Source organism: Spermophilus citellus (genome assembly GCF_964194105.1).
Source record: "Spermophilus citellus genome assembly, chromosome: 6".
NCBI classification, from domain to species: Eukaryota; Metazoa; Chordata; class Mammalia; order Rodentia; family Sciuridae; genus Spermophilus; species Spermophilus citellus.
This window is the reverse complement of record NC_138187.1, coordinates 122,611,702-122,632,520: the sequence shown is the minus strand read 5'-3', so window position 1 is coordinate 122,632,520 and position 20,819 is coordinate 122,611,702. Positions and strand designations below refer to the sequence as shown.

The 20,819-nt window shown below is 40.3% G+C and overlaps 1 protein-coding gene across 1 annotated transcript in view; it reads left to right on the top strand.

Moving 5' to 3' along the window:
• The window catches only part of SMYD2 (SET and MYND domain containing 2), a 54,264-nt gene that overhangs the window by 8,499 nt on the left and 24,946 nt on the right, over window positions 1-20,819 (top strand). Inside the window, exon 2 of the mRNA XM_081297705.1 lies at window positions 9,918-9,981. Within this exon, the coding sequence (XP_081153831.1) occupies window positions 9,918-9,981 (64 nt within the window). The remainder of the gene's footprint in view (window positions 1-9,917; window positions 9,982-20,819) is intronic.

Below are 20,819 nucleotides of genomic sequence, written 5' to 3'. Positions count from 1 at the left end.
TGTGGATGCTGGCTCATATTTTGAATGTGGGAAAGTTTTTATAAAGAAACACTTGCCCATTTGCTACCTGAAAAATCTCTTACCTGTCAGTTCCACAAATGTGCAGTATTTTGACAATTGCTATTCACAGTAATAAGTTTATGTTCTTAGAAAAAACTCAGTAGTAATAGGAATTTAATTATGAACCAATGATAAACTCTCTGAGGGAAGGGATTCTTTTTTAAAAATTATTTTAAAATCCTTATGGAGCACATACAGTGTTCTGTATCCCTAGGAAACAATGGGTGGGGGGAGGAGAAAGAAAATCCCTTATATCCTAGTAGATTTTATTCATCTTTATTTTATCCCAGTGCCTTGAACTTTATATTTTGGAAAATGTTGTGTAGAAGGCAGTAAGGTTCAGGGGTTGAGTATTTTAATGAGTTGAAAATTGATAATCCATTTGTCAGGAATTAACCAGAACGCTTAACCATAACACCCTGGTTCATGACTTACATAAAATAAAAGAGCTTTGATCAGATAATACTGAAGTCTAATGAAGTTGTAACATTCCTGTATTATGTTAAAAGAGCAGCCAAGCACATATCCCAGCAACTCAGGAGGCTGAAGCAGGGGGATTTCAAGTTCGAGGCCAGCCTCAGCAATTTAGCAACATACTGTGTTAAAGTAAAAAGGGCTAGGGATGTAGCTCAGTGGTTAAGCACCGAGTACCAAAAAACAAAACAAAACAAAAAACCAGCAGCAGCTCTACATAGACATATTTTGAAAGGTAGTGAAATGTAGCTTACCAATGCACATCAGTAAACATTTCTAAACATCATTTTTTAAGAAAATCTTTAGCATTTTTTTCAATATTGTAAACATTCCAATTAACAAGGAAAGTAAGGATTTATAAACAATTTACTTATTTCGCCTAATATTTAATTGATTACAGCACTTGCTCAGACTTTACAAGACACCCAGCTACAGAAATGGGGAAGAAATCCTCCTGATCCTTGTCTTTCTCTGAATCTTCAGAGAATGGCATTGATAGAGCTTCATGGTAGCATCAGGGAGCCTCACCTGAGTCCGACTTGTTCTGCCGTGTGGGTTTCACTCCTCCAGCGCCTGCCCAGTGCTTACAATGATGCACACACATACATGCACTCTCCTGATCTTTGTGTCCTCCTTGCCAAAGTCCACTTTCTGAGCAGTGTATCCTGATTCTGCAGCTAGATTAGTTCCCTTGGTCTTTGCTCCTACAGTATGTCCTACATACTTCCTTTATCACACTTTGCTACAAGTGGAACAATGATTTTTTGCTCATCTTCCTAACCCCAGCACTTAGCAAGAGGCCAGGCAGAACTCTGTATTCCCAGTATATATTTGTGAAATGAATAGTCTCATTTCTTCAACACCTATCTAAACATACAACCTTGTTCATTCTTAGAAATGCAGCCTTATAAATACTCTAAGAACCTTTTGTTGAGTTCTGTTTGCTTCAAGTCAAAATGTGGACACTCAAGCCCTTCCTTCTGAGTGCCCTTCCCACCCCTCCAGCATTATCTGTGGCTACCTTTTTTTTTTTTTTTTTACTTAGACTATAAACTCAGTCTGGGAGGTCTTTCCAGTACCCTACTATGCTAAGAAAGCTGCCATGTCGCTCTTCATCTTTCCTCTTGTCCATTTGCGACAGAATGCTTTTCTCTGCATTATTCCCTTCCTTCTCAGCTTTCTTCCCAGGTAAGGCCTTACTTGAGTCTGTCCATATTCAAGAAGACCTGGTTCAAATCACATCTCTTATAAAAGTTCCAGGAACCACTCTGGTCCACAATTTTTAAAATTTATTTACTCTTTTTACTTATTTTATAGTAGCTTGCTATTTACATGTATTGACCGTCCTGTTATTCCAGGCCTTGTGTTCTGAGGGGACTCAGAGATAAGGAACACAAACTTCTCTGTGAAGTGTTGTTGCCCTTATTTTTGTGTCCTCAGCCCATTCCCAGGAAGAGTTTCCTGCATCCATTCTGTGTCATTTAGACCATTCAGGTGTTGAATCTTTTAGCCTCATGATCTGTATTTACCACTTTGATGTAGGCAGGACTTGGTTTCCCAGATAGCTTCTGTTTTGCCAAACTGGCATTCCCTAGAGCCTAGCACAGTGCGTTGTACATGGAATATAATCTTTTTGAATAGAAATTACTTGGCTGTGGTCGATTAATATTATCTCCATACTGCCTCATTAGCAAAGTTTTATATAGTATAAAAAATGTTTTCCATTCCAACATACAAATGAAATTGATAAAGATTGAAAGAAAAATTTGTCTGTTAAATCTTTTCAGATAATATCTGATAAGTTGGAGTTCTCTCTCTCTTTTTCTTTTTTCTTGGTACTGGGAATTGAACCAAGGCTCACTTGCTAGGTGAGGGCTGTACCACTGAGCCATGTCCCTGGAAAGTTTGAATTCTCAAGGTGAAGTTTACATTTGGGGTAATTTGAAACAAATTGGAATTCAGGAAAATAAAACCAAGGTGATTGAGAGTGTCAACTCTTTAAAAAACTCCTTTCTAAGCAATTAAAAAGACCCATATTCCTGTGAATAAGATTCAAAACAGGTCTTTCTGGGGCAAGGAGTTAATATTTTTGTCTGCAGAGATCCTAACCATGTCCTGGGAACTCACATTTAGCATTAGATTACAAAAATATTTTTATGGTGGTCTATTTCCATTTTATGGACCTAGTGTTGAAGAGAGAAATTTCATTGAAACTATTTTAAAATAGTTAAATTTTCTTACTTTGCTTTTGCTATTTTCCTTAATATTCAATCACATGACTATTTTGCAGGTTAGAGCAACAGCAGTCATATGGGGATCTAAAATTTGGTACTTGATCCAAATCCATAACATTTGTGATTTATGGTACTGTTGGAAGAAATGGTAGATTTTTTTTTTATTAGCAGAGCCTTATGAGAGAACTGAGTTAAAAATAAGCATTAGTTGTCTCTTTTGACCTATTAGTAGGTATAAGAGAAATAAAGAAGAAAGTAACAAAGAAGTGTCATACCAATCTTGCACAAAAGTTAAGACATAGAGTATTTCCAGAAGCAAACAAGAGAATTTAAAAGTGTGTAGGTTCAAGCCAGCTTTAACTCTTTCTGAAATTGTATAAGGCCTACAAGAGGGGTTTAGATATAGTTGTCATCCTGTGGCTGAAAAGAGTAATTTAATGTTCAGTGTTTCATGGGCTGAGTGTTTCTGTCCTGTGTCCATAAGCTTTGTGAATTATTTTCTTTCTATGACAAAGGTAAACTTCATCTTGGTGAGAGCCTGCATTAAAACAAATCCTAAATCAATGTCATCATTTTATAACAAGGCCAGTCATTGCCCTGACCACCAGGCCCAGCTTTAATTCCAATAGTTGGGAAAACCTATTAGTTGCTACCTTACTGTCCTAAATATTTCCTGCCTCCCCTAGAGGACGCGGGCTCTAAATTTTAACAAGCCTCAGAACAAAGCTCAGCACAGAGGCGGAGGCTCGGCACAGCTCTGGGAAGAAGCCCCCCGCTGCACGTGGTTCCCGTTTCACTGTACATAGTGGATTAAAGTGATGTCTGGAGCATCTTTCACTGTTACACAAAAACCTGTAGCCTGAGTATTATCCTTGTCCCCTGACCAGGGTTATAATAGGGTTTTGCCACAATTCCTCCAATTTTTATTTCTCTGCAACAAGACTGCATGCCTTGCTACTGTGACCACCCTCGCTGGGTGGGAGGCTAACTTTGTTTCTGATTGTCTTATTTCAACCTATGGTGAAGTTATATTGCGCTGTTGGGCTTTTTTCCTTTTCTCTTTTTCATTTGGCTAGGGCTGCCTCTGTTCGGCAGAACATACTTGTCACTTCTTCTGTCACCGCTAGTTAAAAGTAATTGTTATTGCAAGCCCCCTGTATGCCAGTATCATTTTCTTTCATGGTGAAACCCACTAAGCATTCAGTAGCAGAAAGTAGGGAGCTTATAGAAGCAAATTCTTTTTATCTAGACCAATAGCACCTGCGGCAACGCATTAACTGGCAGGAGTTGTTAATTACATTTTTAACTTGTTGATCTTCATGGCTTCTGATTTTTTAAAGCAAGGAAATTAATCACTGTGTGTGTCTCCTCCAGTAGAAAATGACAGGAGCGTGTCTTCTAAGTTCTGTTCCAGTCTCTAATAATCAAATACTTGCATTTTCTGTAACATTTCTTTTCCCCCTTTGTGGATAAAACCATTTCTTAAGTTCAAAGAGCCCTTCTATTCACAGCAGGGTAGACATTTGCCCATAAAACAAAGGCTTCAGAAACAAATCCTCTAGCCCTGAGTCTGAGTGAGATTGCACTAAAAGGTATTTCAGCAATTGACATTACTTTAAAAAAACAAAAGCACAAAGAAGACTAATTAAAAGTGCAGTAATACTCAACATTTATTGAATATTTACGGTGGTCCCAGCAGTGTATTAAACACTCTGCTTCTATTTTCTTGTTTTATCTCCATAGCAAACTTGCGTGGTACAAACTATACCTTTATTTACAGTGGGAGAAACTGAGGTTCAAAAGGATTATTAACTTGCCCATGATCACATAGCATCTCAAGCACCAGAAAGGGAAAAGGATTTGAGATAGGGGGGTCAGAAGAGTAAGTCATCAGATCCATCCTAAAATTGTGAAGCAGGAATAGGAAGAAGGGGAAAGGAAACTGAGGCTTTCTTTCTTGAAACTTACATCTGACTCTTAAAATACTTCCTATCATGATTAGAAGGCACAGTGGTGACCACTTTATTCTTACCTATATAGTCGTCAAGGTAGCTGAACAACCTAAGTCACCCAGCCTTTGTTCTTAAGAAGAGTCATTCTGACGAGGGTCTGCTTGCAGAGTGCTTCAACAGGAAATAGTGTGTGGGACATGAGACTGCCCTCAAGTGCTTTACCAGTGGGTTAGTGGTTGTGCGTGCTGGGAGCACATCAGAATCTTCTGGGAGCTTAAGAAGCCCAGCACCTGAGCCCCACAGACCAGCCACAGAATGGATGGGTCCTTCCCCAGCAGCCAAAGCCTAGAACCTGTGTGAGAGATAATCAGTGATCCACTCTTGTGCTTTTCTTTTAATTCCATCCCTTTTAGGGTGTTTCAGTTTGTTTTTAGGGAAATTTTGTTTTCTTTGTTTGGCAATGCCTTTCCCCAAACCTCCTGGATAGTTCAGATTAGGTTACATTGAAACTTTGAGTTTCTCAACTGTGTCTTCTGAAGGCACCCAGTTTATTGCAAATGCCTTGTATATTCCTACTGTGACAATGGATAGCCCAGATGAAGTTTCTCTCTGGCTAGAATTCCTCAGTCAGCAAGTCAGACACTCTCAGCCTTGCTCTTTCTCTTTTTCTCCCAAGAACATACACCCTCACAGTGCAGATCCCAGCTCAGCAAATTTTAGTTTGAGTTTCAGCCATGAGACTTTTGAAAAGAGTTTATGCCTCTCCCTAGCTATGGAAAGAATTGAAGCACTTGTCTGGATAATTCAAACAGAGATCCCTACCCAGTCCCCACCCTACTGTATCTAGAGTGCCCAAACCAAAATAGATCAAAGTAGATTCTTATGTATTATCAGTAACAGTAGCTTTCAAAACTTGACTTTTCTATTTCTCTCCTATGAAGGCTGGCTCAGGAGGCTGTGTATTAAGAAAAGTAACACAGAAGCAGGAAGTTGGCTCAGGGAGATGCATGTAGTAAAACTGGCCCTAGAGCCAAGCAAGGCTTTTTCAGTTTCATGGGGAGCCCAGAGTTGTATCGCCAGGTTTCTAGAGGACACATCCAAATTAGACTCTCCCGGTTCTTGCCTTAGGAACATGTTAGTTTCCCATGGTAGGTAAGAGGGAGGCACCTTTGCTACATAGAAAATGTACCAGTCCTTTGTTTCTTCCAGTCTGTTTCAAGTGAAATTGATTCCTTCTATCACCTTTGGTTGAGACACCCTTCTTGTGGGGATGCTCTCTCCCCAAATCTCATTTTTAAAACTGATTCTGTATTGCCTCCACCGTACCCCACCCCACCTCATTACATCTCTGAAGTGAAGTGACATTGATGGGATACCTTTGGAGCTGGGACATTATGCAAAACAGAGAAAAGAATGTCTCTTCTGTGTTTTGTTATTACTGTTAGTTTATCCAGTCACCCAGATTACTTCTGTGCCATATAGGCTATTCTCCTGGACAGTTGCCCTCATGGAAGACTATTTTTACATGATAAACAAAATGTGTGAATTCATTTCTGCTCCCTACTTGCTGACCAAGTTAGTTATTTCATCTTTACGGTCCTTAGCATCTTCACTTCAAAAATAGGAATCATAATAACTTCTTTGGATTCGCAGTCTTCAAACTTTCTGATCTCAGGGTCTCTATGCTTTTTTTAATTTTAATTTCAATTTTTTTATTTTTTGATATTTGCTGATGGACAGTATGCCTTTATTTTATTTATTTATTTTTATGTTGTGTTAAGAATCGAACCCAGTGCCTCACATGTTAGGCAAGTGCTCTGCCACTGTTCTACAGCCCCAGCCCACTTGTATGCTTTTAAAAATTGAGAATCCCAAAGAGCTTTCGTTAATATGGGTTAAATATCAATATTTATCATATTTAAAATCAAAACAAAAATTATTGTATTCATTTTAAAATGAATTACTGTTACCATAGGTTCTTTTTGTTTTTGTTTTTGTTTTTTTGAGTTATAGTTGGACACAGTACCTTTCTTACTTTTATGTGGTGCTGAGGATCGAAACCAGCACCTTGCACATCAAGCAAGCACTCTACCGCTGAGCCACAACCCCAGCAGCTCCATAGGTTCTTTTATGAAAAATATTTTCCAAAATAAAATAATTAGTGAGAAGAGTAGTGTTGTTTTACATTTCTGCACGTCTCTGTAATGTGTGGGTTTATAGAAGGCAATTGGATTTTCAGATATCCTTCTGAATTCAGTCTGATATTGTTTTGATTGAAGTATGTGGTAAAAACAAAGTTTTCCAAGGATATGTACAGGAAAGGGAGGACTATTTCAATAACCTTTTTGGTTTAATGTGGATATTCTTTGATTCAGCACTAAAACTCATTTAATCATATCTTGAAGGTTAGTTGTAATGGAGATTTAATAAAAGTAATATTCAGCTGGGCATGGTGGTGCACATCTGTAATCCCAGGGGTGTGAGAGGCTGAGTCAGGGGATCGAGAGTTCAAATCCAGTCTCAGCAAAAGCAAGGTGCTAAGCAACTCAATGAGACCCTGTCTCTAAATAAAATACAAAATACAGCTGGGGATGTATACAGTGGTCGAATGCCCCTGAGTTCAATCCTTAGTACCTAAATAAATAAATAAATAAAAGTAATATTTATTACTGCTATCAGGGACATTCTTCAGTGAAACTGGCTTTGTGTCACCGCTTTCACTTGTGCTAAGGGTCCCCAAATTTTATTCTCCAGGCCTCTGAACACCTTAAAACTTCTGTAATGCAAAATGTCAAGGTCGTGGGGGAAAGGAGAATGTAATGTCATGGTGGTATTTTGACTTCACCAATTCCCTGAAAGGGTCTCTGAGACCCCAGCAGTCTGCAGGCCCCAGGCTGAGATCCATAGTGAGAACACAGCTCTCACATCTACAGTGAGAACACAGATGTAGCTGATTGCCAGCACTGAAGAGGTAGCCTTTTCCTCCTGCTCTTTCTTGTTTGTGGTTTGTGGACTTGGTAGGTAGCTGGTCCACTGAGGCCAGCCTTTGGAAGATGGGTTATTTTGATGAAATCCCACTAGAGTTCTTTCCTGGCTCCATGGAACCCCATTGCTTTTTCTCTCCCTGGGATGTTATGTTGAGGCTGAAAACAAGCCTTGGTTTCAGATTGACTTACTACTGGCTTCTGTGCAAGAAGAACTGTATAATTCTTGCTTTTATTGTATGTTGCAGATCTAGTAAATATATTTTAAAATGTGATAATTTCCTAATTCTTTTACAGCACTTTGGTTTCAGAGGCTATTTGGTTGTCTATAGCAGGGCTTTATGTGGCTCATGAGTCCTTGAAATTTTACAAAATTTTCTGGTTTTTTTTTTTTTTTTTTTTTTTGGCAGGGGGGCGGCGGTGAAGGAGAAGGTGAGTTGTTGGAGGGATTTAATAGCTTCAACCAAATTCTCAAAAAGTTCTCTGACCTATCTTCCTACAGAAATAAAAACAAAATTTATAAAAGACTTCTTCTGATTGACATTTTTTGGGGGTGTCATTTCCCCATCTATTATCCATTTCCTGACTTAACTCTTTTTGGAAAGAATTTTGAAAGCTTCCTGGCCTGGCTCATCTTTTCTTTTCAGCCCCTTGGCACCTCTTCCTAGTCCACAGCACCTGGCACGTGCTCGTGCTGAAGTGTCATGCTGAAGTGTCGCTTCCCAGTTGTTTCTGAGAGTACCTTCTCATCTTTTTTGCCTTGCAAGCAAGCAGCTACCATGCATCTCATTTCCTTTATATTAAAAGATACAGGAGTCAGAGTTTGAATCCCTTCAGTATACCCTTGAGTATTTTAGGGCCAGAGAATGCACTCACCTAAATTAGTGGGCTCCTTTTTGAACTATTGAGATGTATAAACTTGGAATATTTATTTATGCCTCATCCCTAAGATGTGTTTTTCTCCCACACATTCTTCAGTCTGCTTCTTGGAAGCCAAGTGCTGTTATGGAAGCTGCAAGGCAGTCTGTTTAGTTCCAACAGTAGCAATTTTGGATCACTTTCTCAATTCGTGGGAGGAGTGTGGTGACTACCGCTGGCTGACAAGAAGCAGCGGAGGACTTGCAGCGTGGAATGTGTACATCTGTATTATAAAACTTCAGTCCCCCGCATGCACCCTCTCCTGGTGTCAGCTCTGCTGGGCTGCAAAGGAGGTACAGGGTTGTAGCACCCCTTGCAGCAGCAAGAATAGCCCTGATGGTGTCAGCCTCTCTGCAGTGAGAATTAGCAGGCTTTTCAGATGAAGCTCTGACTTAAGTAATGTGGCTGTTCCCCACTTTACAAATAAGTTGGTTTTTTGTTGTTGTGTTTTTTTTTTTTGGTTTTTTTAGCATGTGGTTTAATTTAATGCCTTCACAGTTTTTGAAAGAACTTTGGCTTATCTCATGCAACACACATACTACTGTCTAACATTTGGGAAGCCACACCACTCTTGTCCTTTAGGGGAAAGAAGGAAAATACTATAGCAAGAAAGAGGCTGAATTGACCTAGTTATGAAGAGGAAGCAGAATCATTAAATTGAACACCGGTAAGGTGGGTGTGTAAACCAATCAGATCCAGTCATATTGTATTCAAGAATGTATCTCCTGCTTGCTAAGTTGTGTTATTTTTAAACTTAGCTTTCTGGACAGCCTGTGGATCACAGGACACACTGAATTCTACTTCTATATTGTCCACTCTCTCAAGATAGAGTGTTGTTCCTCACATGATGTTTAGTGTAGATGCACCACAACACTCCATGAGGTCAAGTCTGCAATAAGATTTGTTTATTTCTGTGCCTTCTCAGTAGATGAGGCAATTAGAACATAAGATAATTTGACTTTCCCCCAAAGCTGAGTAACAGTATAGGTGGTGTTTGTCCCTGGGTTCCAGGTCAGGGTTGCTGAGTCAGAGCATGGTTCTTCATCTCTTTGGATGGTGCCCTTCATGCTGACAGGGCTCAGTAATGTGCATGTATTCTTTGACCAACTGCCTCCAGAAGGGGGGCTGAATCTTGTCACAGTCTCCTTTGGGAAAATGCCATTTACCAGGGGAGAGTCAGGTAAGGTGAATCTTGGCTCTGCATTGTGACCAGATGGCCCTGTTATTGCATGATCAAATGTGCTGCTTCTCGTCTCTGTGTCTCTTGCCACTACAGTACCCTTTCTGTTTTTAAGGAAAGAAGGATTGTCGAAATGTGGAAGATGCAAGCAGGCATTTTACTGCAATGTGGAGTGTCAGGTAGGTGCTGGGCCAGCTGGCAAGGAGGGCCTTCTTTCCTCTGAAGATCAGGTCCCCAGTGTGTCCTCTTCATTGTCATGGCATTATGCAGCAGCCAGAGGACACGCTGTGTGTGTGCTGCCTCTGGACTAACAGGCAGCCAATGACAAGCATGCAAGACTGAAAACGAGGTGCAGGGAAAATGGGAAGGACACAGGAAAAAAATGTATTAAGTATAAATAGGTATGAAACCAAGGTCCATGGTTTGCCCCCAAGGATGCCAATAACTGGTGGAAAATACAGAGATGACAAATGGAAAATGTTAAAATGCTGTCTTTAAAAGTTACATTTGGGGCTGGGGTTGTGGTTCAGTGGTAGAGTACTTGCCTAGAATGTGTGAAGCACTTGGTTCAATTCTCAGCACTGCATATAAATAAAATAAAGATCCATCAACAACTAATAAAAATATTTCTTTTAAAGTTACATTTTGTTGCCATGGGTCTATAATTTTAGAAATCCCTATAGCAAGTTGGGCATGGCGGTGCATGTCTATAATCCCAGCCACTTTGGAGGCTGAGGCAGCAGTCACAAGTTTGAGGCCAGTCTGAGCTATTTAGGGAGACCCTGTATCAAAAAAGAAAAAGGGCTGGGGATACAGCACCCTTGGGTTCAATCCTCAATACCAAAAGGAAAACCAACAAATCTGAATCAGAACTCCCCACAGCGGCCTCCCTTACCCTCAACTATTGTAGGCCAGGCACAGCATTTGATTAAGCAAAGACTGACATGCACTTGCACCAAGCCAGTGGCTGGGAAGCAGCCAGGGAGCCTTGAGTTCTGGAAGCTGGGTCAGACACATAAACCCCCTGTAACAGATTGGGAAGGTACATGAGGATGTTGGAGGAAGCCTTGGCAGGCTTTTTGAAGGGCTAAGAAGTTTTTGGGGACTTGGAAAAATGGGAAGGACACAAGGAAAGAATTACTTTAAAACCTTTTAATTACTTCAGAACCTTTTTTAAGTCTTACATTGCCGCAGTCTTGGCTGGGCACAGAATCACGAGCCACCACACAGCTTTGTAGATTCAAACAGCAATTCTTTATTCCCGAACTCACACCGGCCTCCACACACGTTCTGGGGCAATCCCAGTTCTGCTGCCACCCAATTCACCTACTCCACGAGGTTTATTTCCCAAAATATGCTCTCTGAATCTCACGAGAGTTCAACAGGAGCTTAGGCAGCGGGAACGCCCTAATTCCAGCAGCAATAATCCTCAACATCGAACTTCCCTAAAATCCAAGGTCTTAAACTGGGAACGCCTTGTCTTAAACCGGGAACGCCCTAAACCCAAGGATTGGGATACTTCCTCAAACTGCAGGATACACCCTAATCCTGGATCCACCCTCGTCCTTGGGCAGGGTCACCTAACATGCAATGTCAACAGCGAAATTAACATGGGGTACGCTGGCAAGGAAATTTCCTACTTGGTAATGGCCCTCAGCATTACATATGGTAGAATGCATTGGGAATTTCTTATCTGATCCTCCTGAACTTTTTAAAAAAGGGAACCTTTTACTCCACCTTGGAAAAGGCCAGTGCTATTGAAGAGTGGCTCTGAGTAACAGGGAAGATTTTTGCTATCTATACCTCTTTTTTGTTCTTCCAGTACCCAGAGTTATCCACTGTATACCTCCCCAGTCCCTCCTTCTCCTCTACCCTGATTACCCACTAGTTTAATTTTTTCTTTTCACCTCCCTATTCTTTTTGGCCTCTGAAAGGCCTCAGAGAGCATTACTTAGCAGAGGGAGAGATTGCTAAGCCCTGGTGGCTCATCTAACAGCAGAGCTCCAATGACAGTGGCCCCTTGCCAGAGTGAAGCACATACAGGCTTAGGAAATGTAGAGTCCCTTGGCTTTGAAGACTGGGGCAGAGTCCCTTTGCCTGTGTCAGCCACAACAGGCCTCCTGAAACAGCCATCCTGTATGACAGTGAAGATAGAAATGAGGCTCATAGTTAAGTTTCGGGAAGTTCCTTCTAGTGAAGAGAAGAAATCATACTTTGCTCTACTGGCTGTGGATAGGATGCTTTATGCTGGCACTGCCTCGGTATTGTAGAGACCAGCAGGCCCTGGAAGATTCATCATGTGACTGTTTCTACATATAAATGATGCCCATCTTGTTGACCTGTAGGAATCAAGTGAGGTGACAGATATGAGGATTCTATATAAATTGTGATACTCTGAACAGATGTAAGGGGTTATTATAAATAATGATATAAAGTTGAATTTGTATCATTCAGTCCGGACTGAGGGTTAGCTTTATGCAAAGGATAAACAGCATACTTTTTTTATTTAAGGGGCTTATTTATTTAACCTATGAGAATGGCTGCCTCTAAGAACTTGAAGGCACTAACTATGTACATTAGGTGCAAAATGATTATTTTAAAATGAGCCTTCACTTCTCTGAGTAACTGAGAACAGAGCATTAACACAGAACCACAGAATGTGTGACATGTAGCCATAGCTGTGGGTCTCCCAGGCATGCTCTTAAGTTGTATTCTGTTAGGCCTCTCTAGGTGGCAGTATTTTGATGAAATGTCATATTCCAAGTTGGGATTTCAAAATGCCCCTCATGATCCTCTAGGACTTAATCTGCCAGATTTGCAGGCTCAGAAGCCTCATCTGTGGGCTTGCAATGGGGGTCCATCCCTTGGGGGAGGCTCAGTAACCAAACACTTCAACCTATATGTGCCAGGATGCTGTTATAGTGAGCACTTGACAGTTGGTGCATTCTCCCTGGCGTTAAACAAGACCTGCAGTGGTCTTAAACAAGAACTGCAGTGGTTACATCATAATGAGACAAGTGCTCGAGTAGCTGGAACCCAAGGATGGACAGGAGAGTTTCAGGATTTTAATGTTCAAAGGCAGCAGGCTGAGATAGTATCCTTAGTTTCTGAGCAAAAACACCTTGAACCCTAGACAGTGCTTTTGCAATTCTGTTTTTCTGTGCTTCGGTTTAGTGTCTAGTGACCAGAGTGCCCTCTTGAGTGGCAAGCAGTGACATAGCTCTTACACTCTCATTTCCAGAAGTGGAAGCCTGGATTTGACTTGTTTCATTTTTATTTCATCTATCACCCACTGCTGAAGGAAGAGGCTAATGGCCATTAGGGTTTTCAGTCTTTAGCACTGAAGAGCTAAGTAAGCACGGGGCAGTGAATTATAATGAAGTAGAATGGGCATAAAGACTGAGTAAGAGGAAGTGCCTAGAAATGGAGGGAGGTGCCAGGGCTTCATTCAGGAAGTCATTAGGAATCTGGGGCATTTGCATCGATGGAAATATATTCAGGGTTCAACTTAAGGGAAACTTGGATGGGATCAAAGTGGAGGCGCTGTTGAAGGATAAAAAGCATGGCCCTAGACCAGAGCAGCTGTGAGGGGTTCTCTGCTTGAGAGAGCACAGCACTGCTGCTACACAAGGGGCCTTCTTCCAAGGCAACCCTGCCCCCTGGAGTCTGCAGGCAGCCAGTACCACATAGCAGATGTGGGGCTAATGGAGGTCACGCTGTTCAACCCAACATTATATGAGAACACTCCTGAGGGTGGTTGGATGACCCATCCAAGGTCAACAGGACCTCACACACCACTAGGGGATGGCTCTCCCCACTTCACGGGCATGTGCATGGAGTACTAGGGTACTGGGGACCATTTGGAGAGCAGGCCCTGTCAGAGGACACATCAAAGAAAGAGAAGTGGGTGTGAAAGGGAAGAGCCTGTCCATTGCTGTTGTCTCGGTGAACCTTTCCAAGAATGCCAAGCCACCATCGGTTTCCTTCTCCTCAGAACAAGGCATCTTTAGGGACCCCTGTACTGGGTACGTTCTCCCAGGCCTTCTTTCTGTCCACAGCGCTCAGGACTTTGGATTGTTTGCTGTACTTGGTTCTGCCTCGTTGGATGGTGGTTTACTTCCCTCTGAGCCATTTGACCCCATCCAATGGAACCAGAGGGAAGGTTCAGTGGGTGATGCGTAGAAATGTAACAGGAGGAAATATAGAAGACACAGAAATTGCTTTTTAGGTAGGCTATTATTTTACAACCTGTGTGTTTTAATGAACTATATTTATATTTTTATAAATATATCTGGAAAGCTACGTTATACTGTTCACTCAGACTTGTTCATTAAGTTGTACCATGACACATTCAAGAGAATGGTTTTAGGAAATTTTTATATAAGGTAATCATTGTGCAGTAGAGCAATCTGGAAAATATTTCTTTCTTTTTTTTTTTTCTTCCCATTTTTGATACTAGTGATTGACTCCAGTGGCACTTTACCACTAAGCTATATTCCCAGTCCTTTTTATTTTTTATTTTGAGACAGAGTCTTGCTGAGTTGCTGAGGCTGGCCTCAAACTTGTTATCCTCCTATCTTAGTCTCCTGCATCACTGGGATTATAGGCATGAGCCACCATGACTGTCTTCTGAAGAATATTTCTTTACCTTAATATAAAGGAACTTTCTTGTGTTTTGTAAATGTAAGTGATACGGCTATGAGTGTGCTTTTGAAAGTAGAAGGGGCATGTCCTTATAGGGATAGGGTCAAAAAAAGTGAAGAAAGATGTAGGAAATTTTGATTAGAAATTTATGGAAGTGTAGGAAATGTCTGATCCATGCTTGTTGGCCCCTATTATCATCATGTGTTGTTAGCGAATGGGACAAAGTCCTGTTTTTGGTGCTGGTTGAGCTCTTAACATAGCCATAGGTAGCATCCTAACCTTGGCCCATTCTTTTTTTCTAATGTATAACATCACCAGTAAGAAGAAATGTATGTGAATGACTGAGGAGGTCCCATCACTCTGGGAGTACAAAGCAAAGTTCAGGCCCGAGTGACGGCTCTGCAGCAGTGGTCATCTCCCTGCAAGATGGCCAGTTATCCACCTGACCCCTTTTCCCACTATTTCTCCTGAAGATAATGGTAGTGGAAAGCATAAGTCCTGTGCCATTTTCTTGGTAGTCCACATTTTAAGAAATCACATATGCACATGTACAGGATGGATTGCCTTGAAAATTTCATTAGAACAATAAAAACAATGAATGTTAGAGTTTGAAAAGGGGTTTCACAATGACAATTGGGTTGCCTTATCCAGGAAGGCAGTGTCATTTGCTCAGCAGAAAAGTGGATCCTGCAGTACTCTTTCTTTTCTTCTAGTGCTGGAAATGCTTGTGTACCATGAAACAATTTTGTAACTCTTTATGCATATTAAAGCATTTTTTGTCCATGCAGAGAAATGAAAGTTATGCATAGCACTCACCATCTTGGCTGCAAATGAGTTAGAAGTTTAGAAAGAACAATCATTACAAAAAAGTGTCTTGTCTCAATTTGGTTTTGTAAGTTTATTATATCACCAAATCTGTACTCATTATAGAAAAATCAGAAAAGTACGATCTGAAAGAAGAATAGAACAAGTATCTTATTCCTTGAGAGAAAAACCACTAGTGACATATCCTTTGTTACATGTCTTTCTGGATCCTTTTTGTGCATGTATATTACTTTTTAAAAAAATGGATCCTACTTTATATACAGTTCAAGGATTGTCATCAGGGCAGAAAAAATAGCTTGAATTTTGGAAAAGAATATCTTATAAAATTTTAGAAAAACTGAAAAAATGTTTTAAAAAAGAGTAGCAAAATCAATGTATACAACAAAACTGCCAGTATTAAAAACAAACTGTTAAAGAATATAATTCATTTGTATTCATCTGGTTAGCCTTTTTTTTTTTTTCTGTTTTGCCTAATGTGGTTGCTTATGGTTTCTTATGAGCAAAATTAGGGCAGGTTGCTTCTGTCACATTTTCTAAGATATGTGGATTCTGTGATAAAAGAGAGCGTTTCAGAATACACTCAAAATAGGGACTGAGGGTGTGACGCAGTGGTTGAATACCTGCTAGCGTGCATCAGGCCTTGGGCTCAGTCCCCAGCATTCAAGGATTCTTTCTTTCTTTCTTTCGAATTAGAGCTGAGTATTGCCCTTGTGACATATCTTATCATTCTTTCCTCAATCCATATTTCTCATCACCTTCAAAAAAGAATGTGAGACATTATTATTATGCTAAATCTCCCTTGGTGAAACTTGTGTGATTTTGCATGTCCTGGAGTTTGTCCAGCTATCTGATTTAACTGCCATATGTGGGACTGCATCGAGTTATAGGTGCTCTTATTTTTACCTTGTGTTCTGACATGGTCATAAACTGCTTGAAGTCAAAAAAGACTTCCCAGGCCTGCCTCTAGGGTCAGTGGCAGACGTGTTGAATGACTAAATGACCCAATAAATGAGCAGTTATCAGCCTTTGTTAAGAGTGTGCTGTGTGCCAGGGGGCCCTGTGCTTCTCCTGGATTAGTTGATGGGATCCTCACGAGGACCCCTTAGTGTTTGCATGAATGCCTGATTATCCCAATTCGAAAAGTCCTGCCTTTGTTGGTAGTCTTCAAGCTTTATATCTAATTATCACTATTGGGGGGAGATTCCAACATGGTGGCGGGCGCGGAGAGATCAAGTCTCTGACCTCTTCAGCTGTGCAGGCATAGGGAGTCATAAACAACCTAAATCTGTTTGCTCAGGATCACTAGGCAATGCTGAGCTGACGTGGATCTGGGGCGAACAGTCTGGGCCTCTCAGAACACACACTGAGCCCAGATCAGCTGAATTCAAGCTCCCGTTCGCCTGCTTCCCGCAAACAGCTGTGACTCAGCACTAATCCATCCGGCTGAAACAACTGGTCAGCCCTTCTCATCCTACGGAGGTAGATGCCTACCGAGCCTTCATAGGTAGTGGCCACAGGTTTGAAACGGGGCTTGGGAGAGACAGTAAGGACCCACCCATTGCATTGGTCGCCCGGCAAAGGGAAATGAACTGTCGCCATTTGCAAGAGATACCACCATGGCAGAGAACTGACGTCATCAGACTGCGGCGGAGGAGATAACTTCATTAAAGCCTGCGGCTACAGGTGTGTAATTCCCTAGCCTTCCCTCTCCACACATCGGGGAAACCTTAAGGGCCCCGCCCAGCTCTCCCGTGAGTGCGATAGCCAGACCGAGGGAATCAGAGGTGGCGCAGAACCCGCAGCGCGGAACTACCGCTCCCACCAGGGCTGACAGCTGAGGTCTCTTGCACCAGCTACCGGGGGCGTGGCTACCGGAGGGCAAGTAAAATCCACTGAGGATTCTCAGCCCCAAGCTCTACAAACTTAGGGTCTGAGGGAATGGCAAACTGGAAGAGTGTGCCCAGTCGTTCATGAAAACAGGGCTCCCGGGAGCAGCAGACCTGGCGTGTAGCCAGTATTGTGGCGAGCGGCACCCGTGAGAGGGGCCTGGCTAGAGGAAAAGTGGGAAGTGACTAGACACAAGAGGAGGCCCTAGGCTCTCAGGATTGGAGACTCGCCCAGTCTGCGAGGAGCTGCTGCACAGTGATTGGTTCCCGCGTATTGACAGGAGAAACTTGGCCTGGTGGGCACAGCGCCACCTACTGGAAGAGAAGTTAATCAAACTCTAAGACTGCATTTATTAGTTTTTTTTCTTTTTTTTCTTTTCTCTTTTTTTTGATTTGGGCTTTTCTTTCATTTTCATTTTTCTTTCTTGTTGTTTTTTCAAATTTTTTTTTTTACAATTTTTTAACTTTTTTTCTTCTAATTTTAATTTTAATTTTTTTATTTTTTTAAAAAAATTTTTTTTAATTTCCTATTTTTTTTCTTCTTTTGTCTTTTCATTTCTTTTCAATTATCTTATCCCCCCTTCCTTGAATTCTACCTGCTTACTCCCATTCTCTTTAGTGACTTCTTCCCTTCCCTTCTAATACCTTTCCTCCCAAGCATCTAATAAATTTATAGGAGTAAACAGTAACTCAGCAGTCAAACAGAACAAGAAGTAACATGAGCAGCTTCAAAAAGCAAGGAAGAAAAGGAGTACAAACAATGCAGGACAGCCTAAATATTCAGGAGGACCTAGAGTCATCAGAAAAATGGTCATATAAAGAACTCAAGGAACACCTTAGACAGATGGAATGGAACCTTAAAGAGGATACAAGACAGCAAATTCAAGCAGCGAAAGAACACGTTGAGAATGAATTACATAAAAAGATAAAAGAAGAAGTTAAGCATCTTTATCAGGAGATAGAGATTATAAAAAATAATCAAACAATAATTCTAGAAATGAAGGAAACGATAAACCAAATTAAAATCTCAATTGAGAGTATCACTAACAGAGTGGAGCAAGTAGAAGCCAGAACGTCAGATAATGAAGACAAAATATATCATCTTGAAAACAGTCTAGCCAACTCAGAAAGGCTGGTAAAAAATCACGAGAAAAACATCCAAGAGTTATGGGATAACATAAAAAAACCAAACTTACGAGTCATCAGGATAGAAGAAGGTACAGAGATTCAAACCAAGGGAATGAGTAACCTGCTGAATGAAATAATTACAAAAAACTTTCCAGAAATAAAAAAGGAAACAGATATACAAATTGAAGATGCATACACGACACCGAGCACACAAAATCACAGTAGACCAACGCCAAGACACATTGTTATGAAGATATCCAATATACAGAACAAATAGAAAATATTAAAAGGTACAAGAGAAAGGAGACAGATTACATTCAGGGGTAAACCAATAAGGTTAACAACGGATTTTTCATCACAGACACTGAAAGCAAGGAGGTCATGGAACAATGTATTTCAAACACTGAAAGACAATGGATGCCAACCAAGAATTCTGTATCCAGCAAAATTAAGCTTCAGGTATGACAACGAAATGAAAATCTTTCATGATAAACAAAAGTTAAAAGAATTTGCAGCCAGAAAACCAGCATTGCAAAGCGTCTTGAGCAAAACACTACACGAGGAAGAAATGAAAAACAATAACCAAAACCATCAGTAGGAAGTGCCTCGGTAAAGACAGAGGGCGAGGGGAAAGATAATCATGGAGAAACAAACTAAATTTTTTTAAAAAAGGATAAATAATCAAACATGGATGGAAGTACAAACCATATATCAATAGTAACTCTGAATGTTAATGGCTTAAACTCTCCAATAAAGCGACATAGGCTGGTATCATGGATTAAAAAAACAAATCCAACAATATGCTGCCTCCAGGAGACACATCTGATTGGAAAAGACATACACAGGCTGAAGGTGAAAGAATGGGAAAAAATATACCACGCACACGGTCCTCGTAAGCAAGCAGGGGTGGCCATCCTCATATCGAATAAAATGGACTTCAAGACTAAGTTAATCAAAAGGGATAAAGAAGGACATTATATACTGTTAAAAGGAACCATTCACCAACAAGACATAACAATTATCAATATTTATGCACCAAATAATGGTGCTGCGACATTCATAAAACAAATTCTCCTCAAGTTCAAGAATCAAATAGACCACAACACAATAATTATAGGTGACTTCAACACACCTCTCTCACCACTGGACAGATCTTCCAAACAAAAGTTGAATAAAGAAACTATAGAACTCAATATCACAATCAATAACCTAGACTTAACTGACATATATAGAATATATCAACCATCATCAAATGGATATACTTTTTTCTCAGCAGCACATGGGTCCTTCTCAAAAATAGACCATATATTATGCCATAGGGCAACCCTCAGTAAATATAAAGGGGTGGAGATAATACCTTGCATTTTATCTGATCATAATGGAATGAAACTGGAAATGAATGATAAAAGAAGGAAGGAAAAATCCTACATCACATGGAAAATGAACAATATGTTACTGAATGATCAATGGGTTACAGAAGACATAAAGGAGGAAATTAAAAAATTCTTAGAGATAAATGAAAATACAGACACAACATATCAGAATCTATGGGACACAATGAAAGCAGTTTTTAGAGGGAAATTCATCGCCTGGTGGTCATTCCTCAAAAAAAAAAAAATATCCAACAAATAAATGAGCTCACACTTCATCTCAAAGCCCTAGAAAAGGAAGAGCAAAACAACAGCAAATGTAGCAGAAGGCAAGAAATAATTAAAATCAGAGCGGAAATCAATGAAATTGAAACAAAAGAAACTATTGAAAAAATTAACAAAACTAAAAGTTGGTTCTTCGAAAAAATAAATAAGATCGACAGACCTTTAGCCATGCTAACGAAGAGAAGAAGAGAGAGAACTCAAATTACTAACATACGGGATGAAAAAGGCAATATCACAACAGATGCTACAGAAATACAGAAGACAATTAGAAATTATTTTGAAAACCTATATTCCAATAAAATAGAAGATAGTGAAGACATCGATAAATTTCTTAAGTCATATGATTTGCCCAGATTGAGTTAGGAGGATACACACAATTTGAACAGACCAATATCAATGGATGAAATTGAAGAAGCCATCAAAAGACTACCAACCAACAATAGCCCAGGACCGGATGTGTATACAGCGGAGTTTTACAAAACCTTTAAAGAAGAATTAATACCAATACTTTTCAAGTTATTTCAGGAAATAGAAAAAGAGGGAGCTCTTCCAAATTCATTCTATGAGGCCAACATCACCCTGATGCCTAAACCAGACAAAGACACCTCAAAGAAAGAAAACTACAGACCAATATCTCTAATGAACCTAGATGCAAAAATCCTCAATAAAATTCTGGCGAATCGAATACAAAAACACATCAAAAAAATTGTGCACCATGATCAAGTAGGATTCATCCCTGGGATGCAAGGATGGTTCAATATACGGAAATCAATAGATGTTATTCACCACATCACTAGACTTAAAGATAAGAACCATATGATCATCTCGATAGATGCAGAGAAAGCATTCAACAAAGTACAGCATCCCTTTATGTTCAAA